General features: G+C 37.1%; 2 protein-coding genes across 9 annotated transcripts in view; both read left to right on the top strand.

Annotated features, from left to right (window-relative positions):
* The first annotated feature begins 66 nt into the window (after window positions 1–66).
* Window positions 67–10592, top strand: stk38l (serine/threonine kinase 38 like). Its single transcript, XM_079817926.1, has 14 exons — window positions 67–282; window positions 2172–2311; window positions 2456–2507; window positions 2746–2868; window positions 4475–4558; window positions 4655–4778; window positions 4941–5095; window positions 5212–5314; window positions 6705–6766; window positions 6840–6957; window positions 7088–7211; window positions 7412–7507; window positions 7615–7706; window positions 9172–10592. Exons 2-14 carry the CDS (start codon window positions 2184–2186, stop codon window positions 9297–9299), a joined length of 1389 nt encoding a protein of 462 aa, XP_079674052.1. The 5' UTR covers window positions 67–282; window positions 2172–2183; the 3' UTR covers window positions 9300–10592.
* A 365-nt stretch (window positions 10593–10957) lies between these two features.
* Window positions 10958–20176, top strand: part of gsap (gamma-secretase activating protein) — a 27513-nt gene continuing 18294 nt past the window's right edge. For 2 of the 8 annotated variants that reach the window (XM_079818263.1, XM_079818270.1), the window contains exons 1-13: window positions 10985–11259; window positions 11354–11482; window positions 11644–11705; window positions 11969–12025; window positions 12436–12505; window positions 13662–13709; window positions 18589–18677; window positions 18796–18865; window positions 18991–19040; window positions 19158–19262; window positions 19371–19427; window positions 19540–19589; window positions 19710–19789. In XM_079818263.1, coding sequence (XP_079674389.1) covers window positions 11401–11482; window positions 11644–11705; window positions 11969–12025; window positions 12436–12505; window positions 13662–13709; window positions 18589–18677; window positions 18796–18865; window positions 18991–19040; window positions 19158–19262; window positions 19371–19427; window positions 19540–19589; window positions 19710–19789 — 820 coding nt within the window. In that variant the 5' untranslated portion in view covers window positions 10985–11259; window positions 11354–11400. Of the gene's footprint in view, window positions 11483–11643; window positions 11706–11968; window positions 12026–12435; window positions 12506–13661; window positions 13710–18588; window positions 18678–18795; window positions 18866–18990; window positions 19041–19157; window positions 19263–19370; window positions 19428–19539; window positions 19590–19709; window positions 19790–20176 lie in introns of all 8 variants that reach the window. The other 6 variants (XM_079818265.1, XM_079818269.1, XM_079818267.1 and 3 more) reach the window with 6 other exon arrangements.

The following is a 20176-nucleotide window of genomic DNA, read 5'->3' as shown; positions in this document are numbered from 1 at the left end:
ATACTCTTTCTTGCCAACTTTTATTTTGGAAAAATGTCATGGGCTGTCAGGGACTCTTGATTTGTCAGGGTGAGCGCGTGTGGGGAGGTGGATCATCAGAGTCAGCTCAGCTCCGCCGCAGCGCTCAACAAACATCAGCCTGAATAGAGAATAAACATGAGCGATCACTGAGCGACTCGGCTCTGCCTACTCAACTCACGGCCATTCAGTTGGCTTCTTTTTTAACCTTATTTTGGTCCTCGGTTAACCGGCAAACTGTCTAATCTGGAGGAAGACGGGGAGGTGAGAATTTACAAATATGATGGTGGAAATAAATCACAGTGGTGCTGTTGTAAATGCAGACTGATGCTCATAATATATGACACAGAAGCAAATGTGTGATAATCGCAATGTTTTTTTGTTTTGTTATATATCACCTATCTATTACGAACGATGTTGTGTGTTTTTGATAGAGAAGATATTTTGATACATTTCAGTCTTCATTACATACGACCATCGGTGTGGTGTATCCGCGGCAATGTATCAGTTTTTTTTATAAACCTGTCAAACTGCATGTCACGTCCGCAAGGTCAAGCACGCAGACGCGAGGCCGAGCGCGCTCAAATCAAGTTTGCCTTTTCCCAACATTCAACATCAGTGACCGCAGCACGAGCAGGTGCAGTCCCGAGCGGGTAATGTAAACAATGCTTAGACATTAAAAATGCTAAATCACTAGAGCGATTCGGTTATTCATCTTCTGAATAACAACACTCTTGTTTACGTGATATTGCATAAAAGACCGTTTCATAAACAAGTAATTAATAGTACCGAATAACTCACTTTTCAGGCAAAAACTGGTCGCCATAATTCTTCTCTGTCAACGAAAATGGTTCGAAAGTTGTGCTTGTATCCAAGTAGCAACGCGCACAGACTGAAAGCCGGTCCGGAACAGCGTAAATGGATTTTGCGACGTGAAAGCGTTCTGAATTCACTCCACTCCGGGTTTTTTCACGTTCTCACCAATGAGAGAAACCCACTCGTAGCGATAATGAACGAGCTGGCCTCTATTTTAATTTACGGCAGGCAGTGTTATTTTAGTATTATTGCGGTGTAGTTCTGATTAATATTTTGAATTTGTTTTGAATTCGTCATAATATCCGTTTTAGTTTTAGTTAAAGGGTTCGTTCACCCAAAAATGTAAATTCTGTCATCGTTTACGAACCCTCATGTCAAGCCATAAGACTTTCGTCCATCTTCGGAATACAAATAAACAAGCAATTTAATCAAATCGGAAAGATTTCTGACCCTCCGTTGACAGCTACACAACTATTACTTTGGAGCTTCAAAAACATAGGCATAAACCATAAAAATTGAGTGGTTTAGTCAAAATTTACTGAAGAGACACGATCGATTTATATATGATGAACAGATTTAATATAGGCTTTTATCACATATAAACATTCATCAACTCGCACATCATTTGTGGTAAACGGAAGCTCAAGCATGTTCCATTCTCGTGTCGCAACGCCTTTGAGCTTCCACAAATGAGATTTGTTCTCGCGAGTTAAGCAGGTTCGGTTGAGCTTGTGTTTATGTTCGCTGATCAATGTTTATACGTGAATAAAAGCCTAAATTCAATCTGTTCATCATATAAAGCGATTGTGTCGCTTCAATAAATTTGGACTAAACCTCCTCAATTGATATGAATTAGTTTTACAATCTCTTTATGAACGTTTTGAAGCGTCAAAGTGCTATTGCGTAGACTGCCAGTGGAGGGAATGAAATCTCTCCGATTTCATTGAAAATATAACAAAAATGTTTTGGCTTTTTAATGGTTTTAGTTGTTTTTAACTATATTAACCTTGAATTACAAAATTAAATTGTTAAAATAATATTAATAAATAAATCTTATAATTAATCATTTGGCTATATTTGTTTATTGTTGTTCGTGGGGGTGCTGTGACTTGTGATGATGAAGATAATTATTAATATTTTTTTAATAATTACATTAATGAGCTACAATAAAAAAATATAATTTGCAATGAAACTATTTACAATTATTGTTGTAATAATTAAATATTCCAGTATATGTAGACATACATGTGTTTTGTTCATTAGTAGGGCTCTTTGGTGGAGGTTGCATTCATTTGTATTCAGAGAACTCTGCTTTGCAAACGATTTTCCTGTTACAGACCAGCGTGGCCATGACGGGAGGCATGGCAGCGCCCCTCCCGATGAGCAACCATACACGCGAGAGAGTCACCGTGGCCAAACTGACGCTGGAGCACTTCTACAGCACCCTGCTCACCCAGCACGAGGAGCGGGAGATGAGGTAATCATGGCAACAACGACCCACTACACCTGCTTCCTCCAACCGTATCACTCAACATGTCAATTCAATCAAGTGTTATTATTTGATCAGAATAAAGCTCATTTGTTGTGACTGGTCATAATGCAGCCATTCCCCCCGTTTCAGGCAGAAGAAGCTGGAGAAGGTGATGGATGAGGAGGGTTTACCTGATGAAGAGGTGAGATGCCCTTGCTGACCATAGAGCTACTTCGCATTATTGAATGACTTCCTGAGTTAGTTATCACAGAAGTGTCAACTAAGAAAAAACCTGTTTTGCTTATTTGCAAAGTGGTTTGAATAGGACTCAAACTGTGTGCTTTGTGCTTAGTACCTTGCTTTGAGTTCACCATTGAGGTTTAATGTATGACCATGACTAATAGAGTATTCAAGATAGTGTCTGTTTTTTTTTGTCGTAGAAGAGTATGAGGCGCTCTCTGCACGCTCGTAAGGAGACCGAGTTTCTGAGGCTCAAAAGGACCCGGCTTGGTCTCGATGACTTTGAGTCCCTCAAAGTGATTGGGAGAGGAGCATTTGGAGAGGTGTGTCTATTGCTCTGTTCCAAACTTTGACGTGTACTTTTTAGGCATCAACCTAGCTGAAATGGAAGTGACTGATACATAAATACCACATAAATAGCTCTCTTCATGTGAAGTGGAGACTTGACTCACAATCAAGTCCAGCAGAGTTTGACATTACGCAGACTTGTTTTAGGTGGATTTTTCAGAATTCAATGAAATATAAGTGTTTATAACCGTTCTCTCAACTTGCCTGCCATATGAATCTGAGCTTGTGCAATGCATTCTGGAATGTTCTTTTCCATGAAGTAAAATGAAAAACTAACCCTTAAGCCAGGGACACATTTAACAATTGTAAGGCCGATTATGAATGTAATTTGATACATCCGACTGATCATGCCCAAATGCGCTGGGTCTGTGCCAGTTGTGTTCAGTGCATTTAAAATCATATAGTGTGTTCAGTTCAGTCTTAGAATGTTTCAGCTAGTCATTAAGTGTGTCCCCGGCTTTAGAAAATGAGTCATCATAATGTTGATGCCTACTTTTAGGAGCACACATATAATGCCTAAAATGTTGTCTAGTTAGGTAGCTCTCTAGGACTTGAAACAGAGCCATTGTGTTTGTACCAGTGTTATTTAGTATAATTTATATACTGTTATAGTTTGAATTAGCATTTTTTTTTAATATTTTCAGTTTTAATTTTAGTTTAATAATTTTGTTATTTATTATTTTTGCTTAATATTGGTACATTTTAATTTATCTTTATTTCAGTAACTTTAGTACTTAAACATATTTCAGTTAATTGCCTGTGCAACATTTCAAAATGTTTGTTTAGTTTAAGTTTTTCATCTAATATTTATATTTTGTATCTTTTTATATTTTATTTCAGCTTTATTTCAATTAATACAAATGTTTTTAATAGTGTCATTTAAAGGAACACGCCGACTTTTTGGGACTTTAGCTTATTCACCGTATCCCCCAGAGTTAGATAAGTCCATACATAAAATTTTAATCTCTGTGCGTGCCATAACTCTGTCTGACGCACCCACCGCTAGCCTAGCTTAGCACAAAGACTGGAGGTAAATGGCTCCAGCTAGCCTACTGCTCAATAAGTGACAAAATATCGCCAACATTTTCCTATTTACATGTTGTGATGTGTATAGTTACATTCTGTACTAAGACCGACGGAAAATGAAAAGTTGCGATTTTCTAGACCGATATGGCTAGGAACTATACTCTCATTCCTTAGTAGTAATCAAGGAACTTTGCTGCCGTACCATGGGTGCAGCGGCGCAATGATATTACGCAACGCCTGAAAATAGTCCCCAGCACGATCTCTGTGCAAGCAGGTTGTCACGTTGGTTATGTTGACGGAAGTTAGCCTATTTTCAGGTGCTGTGTAATATCACAGCTAGCTGGAGCCGTTTACCGCCAGTCTTTGTGCTAAGCTAGGCTAGTGGTGGGTGCGTCAGACAGAGTTATGGCACGCACAGAGATGAAAATGGTATGTATGGACTTATCTAACTCTGGGGGATACGGCAGAAAGGTTTTTGATCCCTATGAAGTAAAGTTGAACTTACATTTCATTGAAAATGCCAATGGTTCTCCCAAAATGTTGTGCTGTATTCAGGTGCGCCTGGTTCAGAAAAAGGACACTGGTCACATTTATGCCATGAAGATCCTCAGGAAAGCAGACATGTTAGAGAAAGAGCAGGTATGGACATTCGATTCCATTTAATTCAGCCATCTCCGATAGTCATACCGATCCACTGATAATATCTCTCCTCACCTGTATGTCTCCCTGGGGCAGGTGGCTCATATCCGGGCCGAGAGAGATATCCTGGTGGAGGCTGATGGTGCCTGGGTAGTAAAGATGTTCTACAGCTTTCAAGATAAACGCAATCTGTATCTCATCATGGAGTTTCTGCCTGGAGGTGAGGACAGATGTACAAAATGTCACATGTTTTTTACTGATGTAACAGTGAGAGATTAAGAACTGGAAAAGTACTAACGACAATCTGCTCATAGCAGCGCTATGGAAAGTCCTATTTTTAGAGCAGCTTGCCAGAGGCTGTAACTCTTGTGTGTGTGTTCAGGAGATATGATGACTCTGCTAATGAAGAAAGACACACTGTCGGAAGAAGCTACGCAGTTTTATATCGCAGAGACGGTTCTGGCTATTGACTCCATTCACCAGCTGGGCTTCATTCACAGAGACATCAAACCTGACAACTTGCTTCTTGACTCCCGGGTGGGAATTCATCTTTATCTCTGTTATTTACTCACACACAAACAAAGTATCATTTTTGAGTGGGTACTCTATGAAACTGTACACCTCATAACAGACTGTGTCTTTATGATTTCTAGGGCCATGTCAAACTGTCTGACTTTGGCCTCTGCACAGGCTTGAAGAAGGCCCATCGAACTGAATTTTACCGGAACCTCACTCACAACCCTCCTAGTGACTTCTGTGAGTAACCAACATACACAAATTACACAGAAAACCATAATAAAAAATATTTTACAACAAAAAAATTAAAGACGTCATATCTGAGTGGTTAGGGAGCCTCAACAAACATCCAAGGGTGACTTAAAATTATTCAAAATAAGAAAAACAACTAAAAATCTAGATCTTAGTTCTTATTTTTCTTGAAAAACCCGAATATTTGAGGAAGAATCATTTTAAAAATGTAATTTCTAGACAAGGAAAAGTCATGTAAATGAATAAAATCTTATAACTCCATGGCCATTATATAATGAATATACATTTGTCTAGTTATGCCAAGCTCTAAAATATTTTATTGGGTAGAATTAGATGCATTTTATTGGGTAGAATTGGGTAAATATTCAAAAACAAATATTTTATCCAGTAAATCAGTGGTCACAACAGTTAACCACTATTGTAATTTCCTTCTCAGTCTAAAAAGACCATTTATAGATGATGCCTGTTCAATATTCAAAAAGCTTTTCTTCCCAGTGAATGTGAGGTAATAGAAGTAGGATACACGAATTACCAATAAAGGCAAAATGTGGGATTTTGTGCTCTTAATGTGGGATGTTGTGCTAAGAGAATCACAACTTTGCGAAGTGATCTGGCTGAAGTTTATTTTCAACAGGGTCCCTGATCATTTCATCTGACTTCGAAACACATAAAAAATCAGTAGCTAAGTTTCCATCCACCTATTTTTATGCACATTTTGGGATATTACATAAATAAAAAAACGCTGGATAAAAACGCCAAGATTTCTAATTCAATTTTTTTTTTATTCTTTCAATTCTAAAAGTGTGCATAAATAATTTTTTTCATCTGATAAGAAGATATGCACAAGCTACGATGGAAACACCAAATAAATTCCTCGCTTTAACAAAAAAACTCAGGTGACTTTGCCTCAACAGTGGATGTTATTGGATAACTGGACTAACCAGTGGACCAATTTCATTGCACAGCATCTCAAATGTTGGTTTGATCATTCTGAAATGCCTGAGCCAAAGTCTGTCATCAGAATGATTTAGCACTCAGCTACTCGCATGATTGCATTACCAAAATCCTGCCATCCAAAAGCAAGTTACCATGACAGAATTTTGTCTGCGCACTCACTTTACAATGATTTTACCCTGATTGCAGCAACTTCCATTTTTATTACAGATATTTTACGACAATTTCCCAGGAAGTGACTTCTTTTTTCTCCTGAACACGTGATGAACACTGCTTTATTCGCAAATGTTTTATGTGATTTTAGAATTTTGCGCTCAAGATATAGTCGCAACCTGCTGTTATAAGTGGACCCTCAAGGGATAAAAAAGTATGACTTTTTTAAAGATAAAATTAACTGTATTTACTCTGTTTCAACCTCCTTTAGCCTTCCAAAACATGAATTCAAAAAGGAAAGCAGAAACATGGAAGAAAAACCGAAGACAGCTGGTAAGAGAGCATTTTTGTGTTACAGAACAGAAAATTCCTGGTAGTATCAATGACTCATTCCTCTCATATACAGGCATATTCAACCGTCGGGACGCCTGACTATATTGCCCCTGAGGTCTTCATGCAGACGGGCTACAATAAGCTTTGTGACTGGTGGTCTCTTGGAGTGATAATGTATGAGATGTTAATAGGTTAGTTACTTCAAATAATAAACACTAATGAACGGGTTCATATCAGGCCAGTGGTCGCTTTCTGTAAAAGCCTTTTACTGTAGCTTTTTCCTGCGCTGAAACAGGTATTTGTTTTGTTTTCCTGTTCCAGGCTACCCACCCTTCTGTTCCGAGACGCCACAGGAAACCTACAGGAAGGTCATGAACTGGCGAGAAACGCTAATTTTCCCCCCAGAAGTCCCCATTTCAGAGAGAGCCAAGGACTTGATCCTTAGGTCAGAGACATTGCCGTATCTGTAACACAAACAGCATAGGAGAAAGCAGTCAATTTACTTTTTGAAAACAAAACACTACTGAACTTTTGAGGTTAAAATGATTGTTTCCTTCAAGTAAAGAATACCGCCGCTTTCAAAAACTAGCTTGTCATTACTTGAGATCATTTGATCTGACCAAACTGTGTGATTTATGTTTTCAGGTATTGCACAGATGCAGAAAACAGGATTGGATCAGGAAGTGTGGATGAAATCAAATCTCACCTTTTCTTTGAGTCTGTGGACTGGGAGCATATCAGGTACATCTGCGCACACACTTGATGTTCTTTACATCATCACAGTGTCATCTAGTATTTTGGCTATGTTAATGTAATCAAATGAAATGTAACTGTTTTACTGCTCACAGAGAGAGACCTGCTGCTATTTCCATTGACATCAAGAGTATTGATGATACATCCAACTTTGACGACTTTCCAGAGTCAGATATTCTACAGCCAGGTACCGTAAACCATTTTTGATAAGTAAAAACTTAGACATAATCAGAAGTTCGTGTAAAACGTAGAAATTATTTTGAATTGGCATTGAAATTGTGCATCTCCACACATTTAAGGCCTGTTCACAGCAAAAATAACTAAAACGATAACCATATTATATATTATATAGTTCAGTGCACATGTTGCCAGTACTTTTAGAGTCAAGATGTCAATGAATTACCCCTCATCTCGACAAATCACGTGAATGCAAGCAGAGTCAGTCTACCCTATCGGAAGTTCTATTTTATGATACTAATTTGAATAACCTGAATGAATGACATTGACACCTAATGTAAAGGCTAGTCGTGCAAGGAATTCCATATTACTATCATACAGTTCTGTGATTATTATTTTAGCCTGGCTTCAGAAGGGGACCAAAAGGACGCGTGAGTCAGACACAGAACTTCAACCAGAGAAAATTTATTTAAACACTGTCCGTGAGCCGCAAACTAAGCTAACCAGCGGTACTAATGAGCAATCTGCTGTAGCGCAGCACAAACACCTGCAGCAGGAGCTAACGTTACTGCTACTACCACAGACAATGACGATGTTAACAATAACATCAGTAACCATGAGTGGCCCGACTGTTGGTCGAGGGACCAAATTATGTATTTTTGCTCCTAGAACAACTGGCTGATTTTCAAAGACCATAAGCTTGGCTGCAAAATATGAATAAATTTGTATGTATAAAATATCAAATGTGATTATCATATTCCACTTTTTTTCCACTTTAAGCACTGATATAGTTCTCTAATAAGATAACTATATTAGCATCCACACCAACAGACAATGCCACTTTGTTGATCAGTGCTCACTGCAGTTATGTTGTCTGCCGCTTTAAATGCTTGAGCACTTTAAAATCAGAGCTGTTTCGTATCAGTGTCCCAGATGGTCAAGCTAAGTTTGGTTATTGTTAAGCATGCTTAAGCTTTGCTAAATTATGTTCCTTCAGAAATTTCCTGTGGGTTTTTAGAATAGTGGTTTTGGATTTAAAAGTAATATAAGGCATGTTGTTAATATTTAAATATTGAAAAAAGTTTTATTTAATTTAACAAATGTACAGTATATGTGTAGGGCATCAATATACTGTACAAAGTACAATAATATGGAATCTACTTATTAACATAAAGTTTTGAGTACACAAAGTAGACGGTATTGAGTTATAATAAATTTACAGAATAAAATGCATCCTTACCTTTAGTGCTCAGGGATCAAGGGTCCTTTTTAAAAATTGAAAGTAGTTCCATTCTCTTGATGTATGCTGTTTACCTAGGAAGAAACCCAGTCATTTCTTTAGACTCCAGACAGACCATGTGCAATGGATATAACACAATTAATTTACATATATTTATGACCCAAACTATATAGTAATGTAGGCATTTCATGTCTCTATTGGTTGTTCTGACTATCCTTTTCACCACTCATTTCAGTGACAAATGTAACCGAACCAGACTTCAAGTCCAAGGACTGGGTTTTCCTCAACTACACCTACAAACGCTTTGAGGGATTAACACAGCGTGGCACCATCCCCACTTACATGAAGGCGGGCAAGGCGTGAAACTGAAACCGATGGTCTGGAAGAGAAGGATTAGAATGTAAATGACAATTCATACGCAGATGTCTGCAGATGAAAAGCTTATGCACTGCCGCTTTGTGCTACACAGTAGACCTGTTCTCAGAGGAGTCCCTGGTGACGATAAAAAGGAAAATGAAAAAAAAAAAAAGCATCATAATTATATGGCCAAACATATGGAGAGACTCTCCTGTCCTGCTGCTCAGCTAAAAGGAGACACAAAGGTTGTCCAAATTCTCTTCAACACTGGATCAAACAGGGTCGCAGATTATAAAAAGGGAAGTATATACAGTACATCACTGAAGCCTTATGTTTAGAAAACAGAGGGTGTTTTAACCTCAAACCTCTTAGGTGACAAAACTGCAATAAAGTTGATTTCTCTGTCACTTTTTAGTTTCTTCCCCCCAGGTAATCTGTATAGACCCAAATGAGATGCACATTGTTAGACACACTGTATACTGTATAATATAGTTAACTACCTGATGCTGAATATTTCCCACAAGTGTATTTGTGCAGTTGTTTTGTTGTATGATTGCAATGCAACCTACCTAGAAGAAACTTGATGAACTTGGGGTTTATGTCAGTGCTAGTGAGCAGCCAGCCCTCCTCTACCTGTTCCTGTGCATTTCATCCACCCAAAGTGATGTAGTTAATTCAGTTTTGTTTGAGTGTGAGCATTGTTCACCTATGCAACCATTTTTGTAGTTCTGTTATAAGACATGCAAGATGTAGCTTCAATCAGTGGTTTTTAAGGGAAGGTCAATCATGATAAAACGTGCTTTACAAGTTTTACAAAGCTACAGGGTTTAAAAGGATACAAGTAATTGGCTAATTTGCAAAAATATTAGCATATTGTCTGCAAAATTAACATAAGATGGATAAAATGTTAACCAAATAACAAGTACATGATGGTCAGTAAAGAAGTGAACTTCCAGTGTTTGTTGTGTTGATTTGGAAGTGTTAGTGATATAGAAAGGTTGTTTTGCATTATTTGTTACGGAGACATCACAGCCAGTAATACAGCACTCCGATAAAAATGTACATCTAAATTTAAACATCTCTTACTAGCTTTCTTAGTTGTTGAGGATATTCAGTGACTGGAAATTTGCTGTTGTGCATGACTACAAATTACTGGCCTAATCGAAAGGCTGAAGAGAGATGCTGTAGCTTACGTGTAAAAGGTCGGTGCTGGGGGCTTTTATTTAATATATTCACTTCTGTTCATTTGTTATTTGTTGAATGGTGTAAAAAAAAATGTTAAAGCAAGAAATAAATGTTAAAAAATATGAAAAGACTGAATGGACCTACACTGAAAACTGATGGATGTCAAGCAAGCGCCCTCTCTAGTGGTGATTTCTGTAACTACAACATAACGAGACAAAGTACAGATAAGCACGACGATTTTATGAGTTTGAGAAAAAAAAAAATTTGTGTTATTTTTATTATTTAGTTTACTCAATACCACTTTCAAAACAAATACGTTGTAAGGTTCTTTCGTTTAAGCAAATTATTATTATGTTTATATATACTAATGTTAGATTTAACTGTAATGATTTCATTATATAAATTGATAGTTTGCTAAATAAACGTATAATATAAAATGTATAATACATGCTGTAGCACAATGAGTGTGATTTCTTATTGGCTCGGCATGTTTGGGATCCGCCTATGTGCTCATGATGGCAGAGCTTCGGTAAACACAGCAAGTGATGTCGGGATCGGCAGATTCACGGACTTTCGGTTCATTTCGAGTCGAATATGATTGTTCGTAATGTTTTTTTGTTTTGTTTTTTAGAAAGGGCTAGTCAGCTCGATCGTTTTCAACTCCTAAAGGTCAATGCAGTTCCACCGATTCATTTTAAAGAACCGTTCTAGGAGTAACTTGATGTCTGTTGTTGAGCGTAGTGTTCGGCTCGTCGATAAACTGGAACGACTTTTTATACATGTAATATTTCTAGTTCTAAATGTGTACAGTCAGACAGTTTGTGTGTTATATGTCTCTGCTGAAGCGTGAAATCAGGTCATTTCCTCATTCCCAGGTTTAGTACTTGCCTTCTGCTAAATCTGTGCAGGACAAACCTCACACATGTTGAGATTAAACCCCACTTTCGATACTCAAAAAGATGTCGTGTCAAGCATTTTGGCGAAAGAGGAAAGGGCGAATATAGGTAAGCACACGTGTGTTTTGTTATTGTTTATTTATAATAATACGCTATAATATAATATGATTATTGTAATACGTTTATTTCGTATGTATTGCTGAGAGGCATTCTGTTTTATTTGAATTAACTTATAAACATGCACAGATTATGTACTATAATGTGTGCAGGTGTTCTTGAGCATCGCATTCTGAGTGTGGAGAGAGATGGAGGGGTCGTGTACTCTTGGAGAGTAAGTTTGCCTTTAGTTTCATGTGTCATTTTAATTTGACAGGTCACGCGCGCGGCGTTCCATTCATAGCAGAGCAAATGACGCGCGCAGGGACAATCTGTCGCCAGTCTATAGCAAATGAGCATGGCATGCCATGCACATACAATAGACACTGTGGTAAATAAATAGCATACATGCAAACTGAATAGGTGTCACTGTGTTAACTTCCTATTATTGTTTGCTCCTTTTGACTTTTTAAACTGATTTCCCAATCATATGTTTAGGGGGCAACAGGAACTACAAGAATCGGGAAATTTGATCCTGTCAGTACAGAGAATAAGGTACAGAACCATGTTGGAGATGAACATTATGCCTGTGAATATTTAAATCCAACCATATGCTAATTATTATAAACTGAATATATAAATGTACAGGGTAATATGAAAACTTTGGGGCCAGTTGCTTAAACATAGCCATTATGTTAAGAACTAGTATATCCAACTAGCAGTTAGTTAGGGGTAATCAGTCTTACTTTTCGGTATAAAATTAGACCAAATCTACATTTTTATGTAACTGAACACTCTTAAAGAAAAAAAATTGATGACTAACTTGTAAGACTAGTCTTAGCGGTTTATGCAACTTCCCCCCTGGTGTATTAAAAATGTGAGAAATGTGCATCTATTCCATATTTAATGGATTGAACTAAGGAAGAATTGTCTAACACACACGTGCGTGCCTCTTGTGTTCACAGCTCCTCTACACTTTTGACAAGCAAGTGTGTGTCAGCAGCTGCTCTTTAAATAAAGAAGAAACACTCCTGGGTAAGACTGCTGGCAAATATACTGTAAATCAGTTTTTCTTTCCCTTCTTTTTTTTTTTAGCAGACACATATTCATAATTTAAAGCAGCACTAGGTAACTTTTCAACCTTTATAATATATTTTCAAACCTCTTGTGGTGATACATCGACTTACAATAGGTTGAATGACACGTCTGCCATAGCCTGACGGGGTCTGTATCGTTTTTAATCGTTTTTATCGTTTTTAATCGTACGTTTCGGGTAGTAACCCGAGAAAAAAAAGAACTAAATTCGACTGCTTTACGGCATATACGTCACTTCCACCACCACCCCCACTTCCTTAAATTCGGACGTGCGAGCCAAACTATAATTTGTTTGCCGAATGTTATAGTTATGGCCGAAGCAGCACAGAAAAATTAGAAAGCAAAGGTTTTGTCGGAGGAAAGCAAAAAGAGGAAACGAGAAAGTGATGGGATTAAAGGCAGGACGATAATCAACATTGGGCCAGCGTTTGCTCGTTGGCGTGAGCTGGAGGAGGAGGGGCTACATTCTTGCAAGTAAATACATATGATAAGACGTACAAAATCATATTTTAGGATACCTAACATGTCTGTGATATTGGTTTATTTGTCTTGCCTCAAGCTATAATGCAAATCGATTTTTCAAATTTGCAGATTCATCTATGGTAGCTTGATATTATAATATTGACGATATATGGTTATTATTACCTACCACAAAAACATTGAATTGAAGTATCATATAGATTCTGTAAAACGGGAACCAATAGACTAGGCTACTATAATGACGCTGGCTTGTAAACGTGAGCATCGCGATCATTTGGCGTTTGAAAAAAAATAAAACGCATGAAATTATATTCATATGACATGCTGAAACATATGCCACTGTACCTGGGATGAAGACATTTCACACGCGACGCAAGCAGAACACCTGCATGTGAACTCCGGCAGTGTTCAGGGCTATCATGGTTGTCATGTCAACAAATGCACGTGGGATGCATCCACTGACAGAGTTTACGACAGTAGTAGAGGACAATACTGTTTCCCAACTGTAGGGGGACCCCGAGAGCAAAAACTACCTAGTGCTGCTTTAATTTAGCTCATCATTATTACCTTTTGGGTTTGGGAAGGTGATTACTAATGTGACCTTCTTTTGTGCTAGCGGTCAGTCTATCTCAATCCACACAGGGAGAATGCAGCTTTAAACCAGGTACAGAACATAATTTATAACAATATATTATTTACTGTTTTAATTGTTATTTATGGGAGGTCAACAGTGTGAGCGTTTCACTCACATTTGCTACTAAAAATCGATGTGTGTTAACAAATAAAAAGTCCCTACAGGTCCTTAAAAAAAAAAAAAATCAGTTTTATGAAATGCAAGGTCGTAAAAATTCTTAAATATCTTAAATGTTATTTCAAGCATTTTAATTATCATTTCAAGAGGCCTTAAATTTGGGGATCGAAACACACGATACAGCCTGCTGTGATTATTATATATATATATATATATATATATATATATATATATATATATATATATATATATATATATATATATATATATATATATATATATATATATATATATATATATATATATATATATATATATATTGCACACACACACACACACACAAATACTCTATACCTCCCTCATTTTCATGTTGCACACAAAAAAGTAAAATTAAATAAATGTATAATTAAATACAGGTGGAAATAAATAAATATAAAAATAAATGAAAGAATGAATGAATAAACAAATAAAAGTTAGAATGAAATACATACAAAAATTAATGAAGGAAAAGGTTATACAAAAATAAATGTAGGATTATTTAATTAGAAATTAATTATAGTTGTTTTATCAGGTAATTTATTCCTTTAATTTTTTTAATTAATTTATTAAATGTTTTAATTTATTTATTTATTTATCTGTTTATAATTTCTGCAGGGTTTGGCCTCCATAACACACACACACACACACACAGTTTAAATCAGGTCTATATATAATTACATAATTATTAAATACAGTTGAAAGCAGAAATACTAAGTATTTTTATTATAATAAATTAATTAATTTAGCTAATTTTGCATTTAACTTTACCCTAACGTTTTTTATGTGTACATGTGCTAGTTGGCAAAAATGTCGAGCCCTGTATTGGTTCTTTATTATTTAATTTACAGTGGGGCAAAAAAGTATTTAGTCAGCCACCAATTGTGCAAGTTCTCCCACTTAAAAAGATGAGAGAGGCCTGTAATTTTCATCATAGGTACACTTCAACTATGAGAGACAGAATGAGAAAAAAAATCCAGAAAATCACATTGTCTGATTTTTAAAGAATTTATTTGCAAATTATGGTGGAAAATAAGTATTTGGTCCCCTACAAAAAAGCAAGATTTCTGGCTCTCACAGACCTGTAACTTCTTCTTTAAGAGACTCCTCTGTCCTCCACTCGTTACCTGTATTAATGGCACCTGTTTGAACTCGTTATCAGTATAAAAGACACCAGTCCACAACCTCAAACAGTCAGACTCCAAACTCCACTATGGCCAAGACCAAAGAGCTGTCAAACAAAAGTGTAGACCTGCACCAGGCTGGGAAGACTGAATCTGCAGTAGGTAAGCAGCTTGGTGTGAAGAAATCAAATGTGGGAGCAATTATTAGAAAATGGAAGACATACAAGACCCCTGATAATCTCCCTCGATTTGGGGCTCCACGCAAGATCTCACCCCGTGGGGTCAAAATTATCACAAGAACGGTAAGCAAAAATCCCAGAACCACACGGGGGGACCTAGTGAATGACCTACAGAGAGCTGGGACCAAAGTAACAAAGGCTACCATCAGTAACACACTACGCCGCCAGGGACAACGTGGCTGGGTCTTTCAGCATGACAATGATCTCAAACACACTGCCCGGGCAACAAAGGAGTGGCTTCGTAAGAAGCATTTCAAGGTCCTGGAGTGGCCTAGCCAGTCTCCAGATCTCAACCCCATAGAAAATCTTTGGAGGGAGTTGAAAATCTGTGTTGCCCAGCGACAGCCCTGAAACATCACTGCTCTAGAGGAGATCTGCATGGAGGAATGGGCCAAACTACCAGCAACAGTGTGTAAAAACCTTGTGGAGACTTACAGAAAACGTTTGACCTCTGTCATTGCCAACAAAGGTATATAACAAAGTATTGAGATTAACTTTTGTTATTGACCAAATACTTCTTTTCCTCCATAATTTGCAAATAAATTCTTTAAAAGTCAGACAATGTGATTTTCTGTATTTTTTTTTCTCATTCTGTCTCTCATAGTTGAAATGTACCTATGATGAAACAGGCCTCCCTCATCTTTTTAAGTGGGAGAACTTGCACTTAACTGTAATTAATTAATAATAATGCCATCTGTTCTGTAAGACCTGAAGAAACTTCACTGTATTTATTCAAATGGACTCTTGAATACATTCGATGGAACTCCACAATATCGTCATCGTCAGTTATTAGTTACAATTTAACATTGTTCTATTTGACTGGCATGAAGTTCCTGTTTCTAAAATATGTTTATGGTTGGACAATTTGAGGAAGAAAAGGCTTCTTTGCAGTTTTATACCAATGTTTTCACTTCCCTTATTGGTTGCTGTGGTAGCATAATAATGTTGATAAAATAAATGTGGCATAAGGATTTGTCCTTTGTGTCTTGAAAAAACAAACAAATTCTTTCACCAAATACATACAAACAGTTTAATTGTAGGCCTAAAGTCCCATTCACACCAAGAATGTCTATACAGATTACTATAACGATAACTATATTAGTGTTGCTGAAGAACATTGTAGCCGGAGCTACTTCTCTCAATTTATGTGTAACGGATGGCTCAGTGGTCAGATGGGAACATTTCAAACAAGCTAGTCAGAGGTTTGGTGGATCCCAAAAAAGTGGTTTATTACCATGAAAATGAGGGGGGGAATGTACATGGTCACATAAATTGCAACAATGTGCAAAGAAAGGCTACACCAAGTTTTTTCCAATTTGCAACCGTGTCCCTCCTTTGGCCTTTAACAAACGAAAACTGACCTCATACTGTAAGCTCTATAGCTCCATATTTATAAGGGCTTGCTCCACCCTTGGCCATACAAACACAACATTATTCACAAAAGTTAAAAATAATGAAACGCTAAACATTACACAACAATAACAATCTTTGTAAACCCATGGGTACTTAAACACACTATATAAAAAAAGGAAAAGAAAAGGAAAGAATCATTCAGCTGATATCCCCCCTTCCCCCAGACAAAACTACAAATGGTTCAGTCCAATTAGGGGGCATGCTAATGCTATAAAAACCAGTTTGATCCAGATGTACTGTTTGATGGTGCAACATGAGACTGAAAGGCCAGCATCCAAAACTAAATGTTTGGGGGAATTCTCACAAGGCGGCAATTCTGACTGAAATTAAACTGGATTTTTTTTTTTTACAAGGAATAACTGAATTGAACAAAATGTTGGCTAAAAAACATAGTATCAGACTCATTTGAAATAGGCGAAACAATTACACAACACCATGCTGATTTATACGATGGTAAATGCCGGCATAATCAGGTAGTGATGTGTGCTAAAGGGTTCTGTCATTAATTACTCACCCTCATGCCGTCCCAAACCCGTAAGACCTTCGTTCATCTTCGGAAGACAAATTAAGTTATTCTTGATGAAATCTGAGAGGTTTCTGAACCACCCATAGGCAGCAACACAACGACCACTTTCAAAGCCCAGAAAGGTAGTGAAAGCCATGTGACTCCAGTGGGCGCAAAAAAGCAAAAATAAAAATGACGATTTTATTCAACAATCTCTTCTTTTCAACGTCATTCTCTCAAGCTATTCACTAAGTAAAAACAGTGCAGAGCTTCCGGGTTGTACGTCAGAACGCTGCCTCATTATTGGCCAGCGCCTGCGTCAGCATCACACGCATGCGTTGTGGTGCTCACATGAACAGCGTCAGCCAATGGTGAGCCGCCGTTCTCATGTAGAATCTTTTACTATGTAAACAGTGTAGGAGAATGACATTGAAAGGAAGATATTGCTGAATAAATGTGTTATTTTCTTGACGCTTCATAATGTTAAGGTTGAACCACTGTAGTCACATGGACTATTTTAACAATCTTTACTACCTTTCTGGGCCTTGAAAGTTGCAATGACATTGCTGCTTATGGATAGTTTAGAAACCTCTCAGATTTCATTTGTGTTCCAAAGATGAACGAAGGTCTTACGGATTTGGTACAACATGAGGGTGAGTAATTAATGACAGAATTTTCATTTTTGGTTAAACTAACCAAAGTTAAACCCAACTTTCCAGAGTTACCAGCCACTCAGCATTTTCACTGGCCACAATTTTGAAATTGATACCATGGGGAAATACTGCCATATAGACATTTTAATATCTTATAACTTGGCAGGCAGTGTATTAGGCTGCTGTCACTTTAAAACGTGACGCATGGACATTATACTGTTTTATATAGCCAATATACTTGGCTTTGGGTATGAGCACAAAATATGTGGGAATGAGTAAAATTATGCGCAATATGCCAATCCCACTCCGAAATTCAAGCCCTGTAACACCAACAATATTGATCCGGAGCAAATGAAACAAGTGAGTGAGGGGAGGCGGGTTTGTGTGTCAACTCACTGTCTGTGACATGAGACAGCGAGAATGCGCAGCTGGTATCTATTCAGCAGAAATGGAAGCGTTTCAGATATTTCAGTATCGAAAAATCTATATATTTGACAGCACTACATCGCTCTTCATTTATTATTTCAGATGCCTTTTAAAAACACTACAATTGAAAAATGTATATTATATAAAATGCGGGTTATAATGTCAAGCCCTGTACATGGCGTACCTTTAATGGTTATTCGGTTTTTGTTTAAATTCAAGAGACATATACAGTTGGAAATAAAAGTGCAGCCAAAAAAAAAGAGAATCTAAATATATAAAAAGGAGTTTATCAGGACAAAACTACTGAAATCAAGGTGCAGTTAAGATTGCAGAGAGATTCAGTCACGCTGTCTAGATTATCCTTTAACTCCTGACTTTGTTTTCTTTCTACTTTAGTGTCAAAATGTTTAACACTTCTCATTGAAATACACCCAATCAACCACACAAAGGTCCTGAAAGCAGTGGATTGCAAGGTCAAAGTACAGGTAATAAACGGCTGTCATGTGAAGCTGGTGATGATTTTTTTTTTTTACAGAATTCATTATGAAGGTCCAGTGTTGATAACATTGAAATGGTCCTATATTTCCCATGACCCCTTTCTAGTTTCTTTATCCCAAGACATGCCGGACCACCGTACTGGAGAGTCATCTGCTGTTGGCGGCAGAGGATGGCTGTATGTATTGTGAAAATCTTTCAGATACCATCAATAAGCTTTGCTCTATACCATATTTTGTTCAAGGTACTAGTTTAAATATATGTCTTGTAATTTATCATGAATGGTTTTTTTTTTTTCTGCAGATGTTGACCAGTACCACATAACTCTGACGAGGCAGGAGGGCTACAGGGTGGTAAGGGCTGCTATATGACATGCTGTGGAAATCATATTTATGATATAAGGATGTATACTGATTGAATAATACTTGTATGCATTGAGGAAACACATGAACTCATGCTGGTTTGAACAGGTGATGCAGAATCCTGAGCGTCTGAGCAGAGAGAGAGTGGCTGAGGAGTTCTGTTGGATTCAGTGGGACTCAGACACTCAGAGACTCTTCTACCTCACTGCACGGGTCAGAATCTCTTTGTTCACTTTTTTTTGTTTTACTTGCCTTCATTCATTTTCTTTTGCGTTTTGAAGAAGAAACATGTACATTGCCCTTTTTTTCTTCACCCTATAGGAGAAACACACACTGAAGTGTGTACAGTTTTTCCCCGATCGCAACTTTGAGACCATGGTAAACATTTTTGCACTCTTCTTGGTGTTGCATCTAAAGCTTTTTTACTGCTTTATTTTAAAAACATTTAGAGGAACTGATTTATTTAAAAAAATCCTTGTATGTGCAACAGTTTGAGCTTCCATTGGAGATGCCGAAAATTTCTTCTGTCACTTCTGTGAGGTCAGTGATTCAATTTGCTGTTAAAGACATGCAAAACAGCTCATTATACATATAAGCAGAACCATAGGATGGTGACAGCCCCGTGTAAAAAGAAATAAGCAGTGTCTGTGGTTTGTACAGGTTTGTTAACTTTGGGTACGATCATTATCAGGACATGAAGGACGAGGGTCTCAGGTTAGAGGTGTTCACCAGCCCAACAGGTAAGTTACTTAACATGTGCTCTTCAACACATAATTATACTGTGAAATACTAAAACATTTATTCTATATGTACCTTTTTTTATTTTTTTCACTTTTCTAATTTATCATGGGATAGAGAGTAAGTTGTCTCAGCTTTTTCGCATATATTGACAATCATAAAAACGCTTCACTTTGTTGATAAAAGCTGGCATATAATCAGTTTCCTCTACAGTAAATTGCCAAAATACATTATACAGTTGCAAGAAAAAGTATGTGAACCGCTTGCAGAATCTGTGAAAATGTGAATCATTTTATCTAAATAAGAGAGATCATACAAAAACATTAAGTTTTATTTAGTACTGTCCTGAATAAGATATTTTACATATTATTTTTTTTACATATAGTCCA

Source organism: Gobio gobio (assembly GCF_949357685.1).
Source record: "Gobio gobio genome assembly, chromosome: 5".
Lineage (NCBI taxonomy): Eukaryota > Metazoa > Chordata > Actinopteri > Cypriniformes > Gobionidae > Gobio > Gobio gobio.
This window is presented reverse-complemented; position numbering and strand designations above follow the sequence as displayed.

Coding starts and splice junctions, on each gene's coding strand:
- stk38l (XM_079817926.1), top strand. CDS start 2,184: ATGACGGGAGGCATGGCAGCGCCCCTCCCGATGAGCAACCATACACGC. Junction 2,869..4,474: donor GGAGAGGAGCATTTGGAGAG/GTGTGTCTATTG, acceptor TGCTGTATTCAG/GTGCGCCTGGTTCAGAAAAA. Junction 4,559..4,654: donor ACATGTTAGAGAAAGAGCAG/GTATGGACATTC, acceptor TCCCTGGGGCAG/GTGGCTCATATCCGGGCCGA.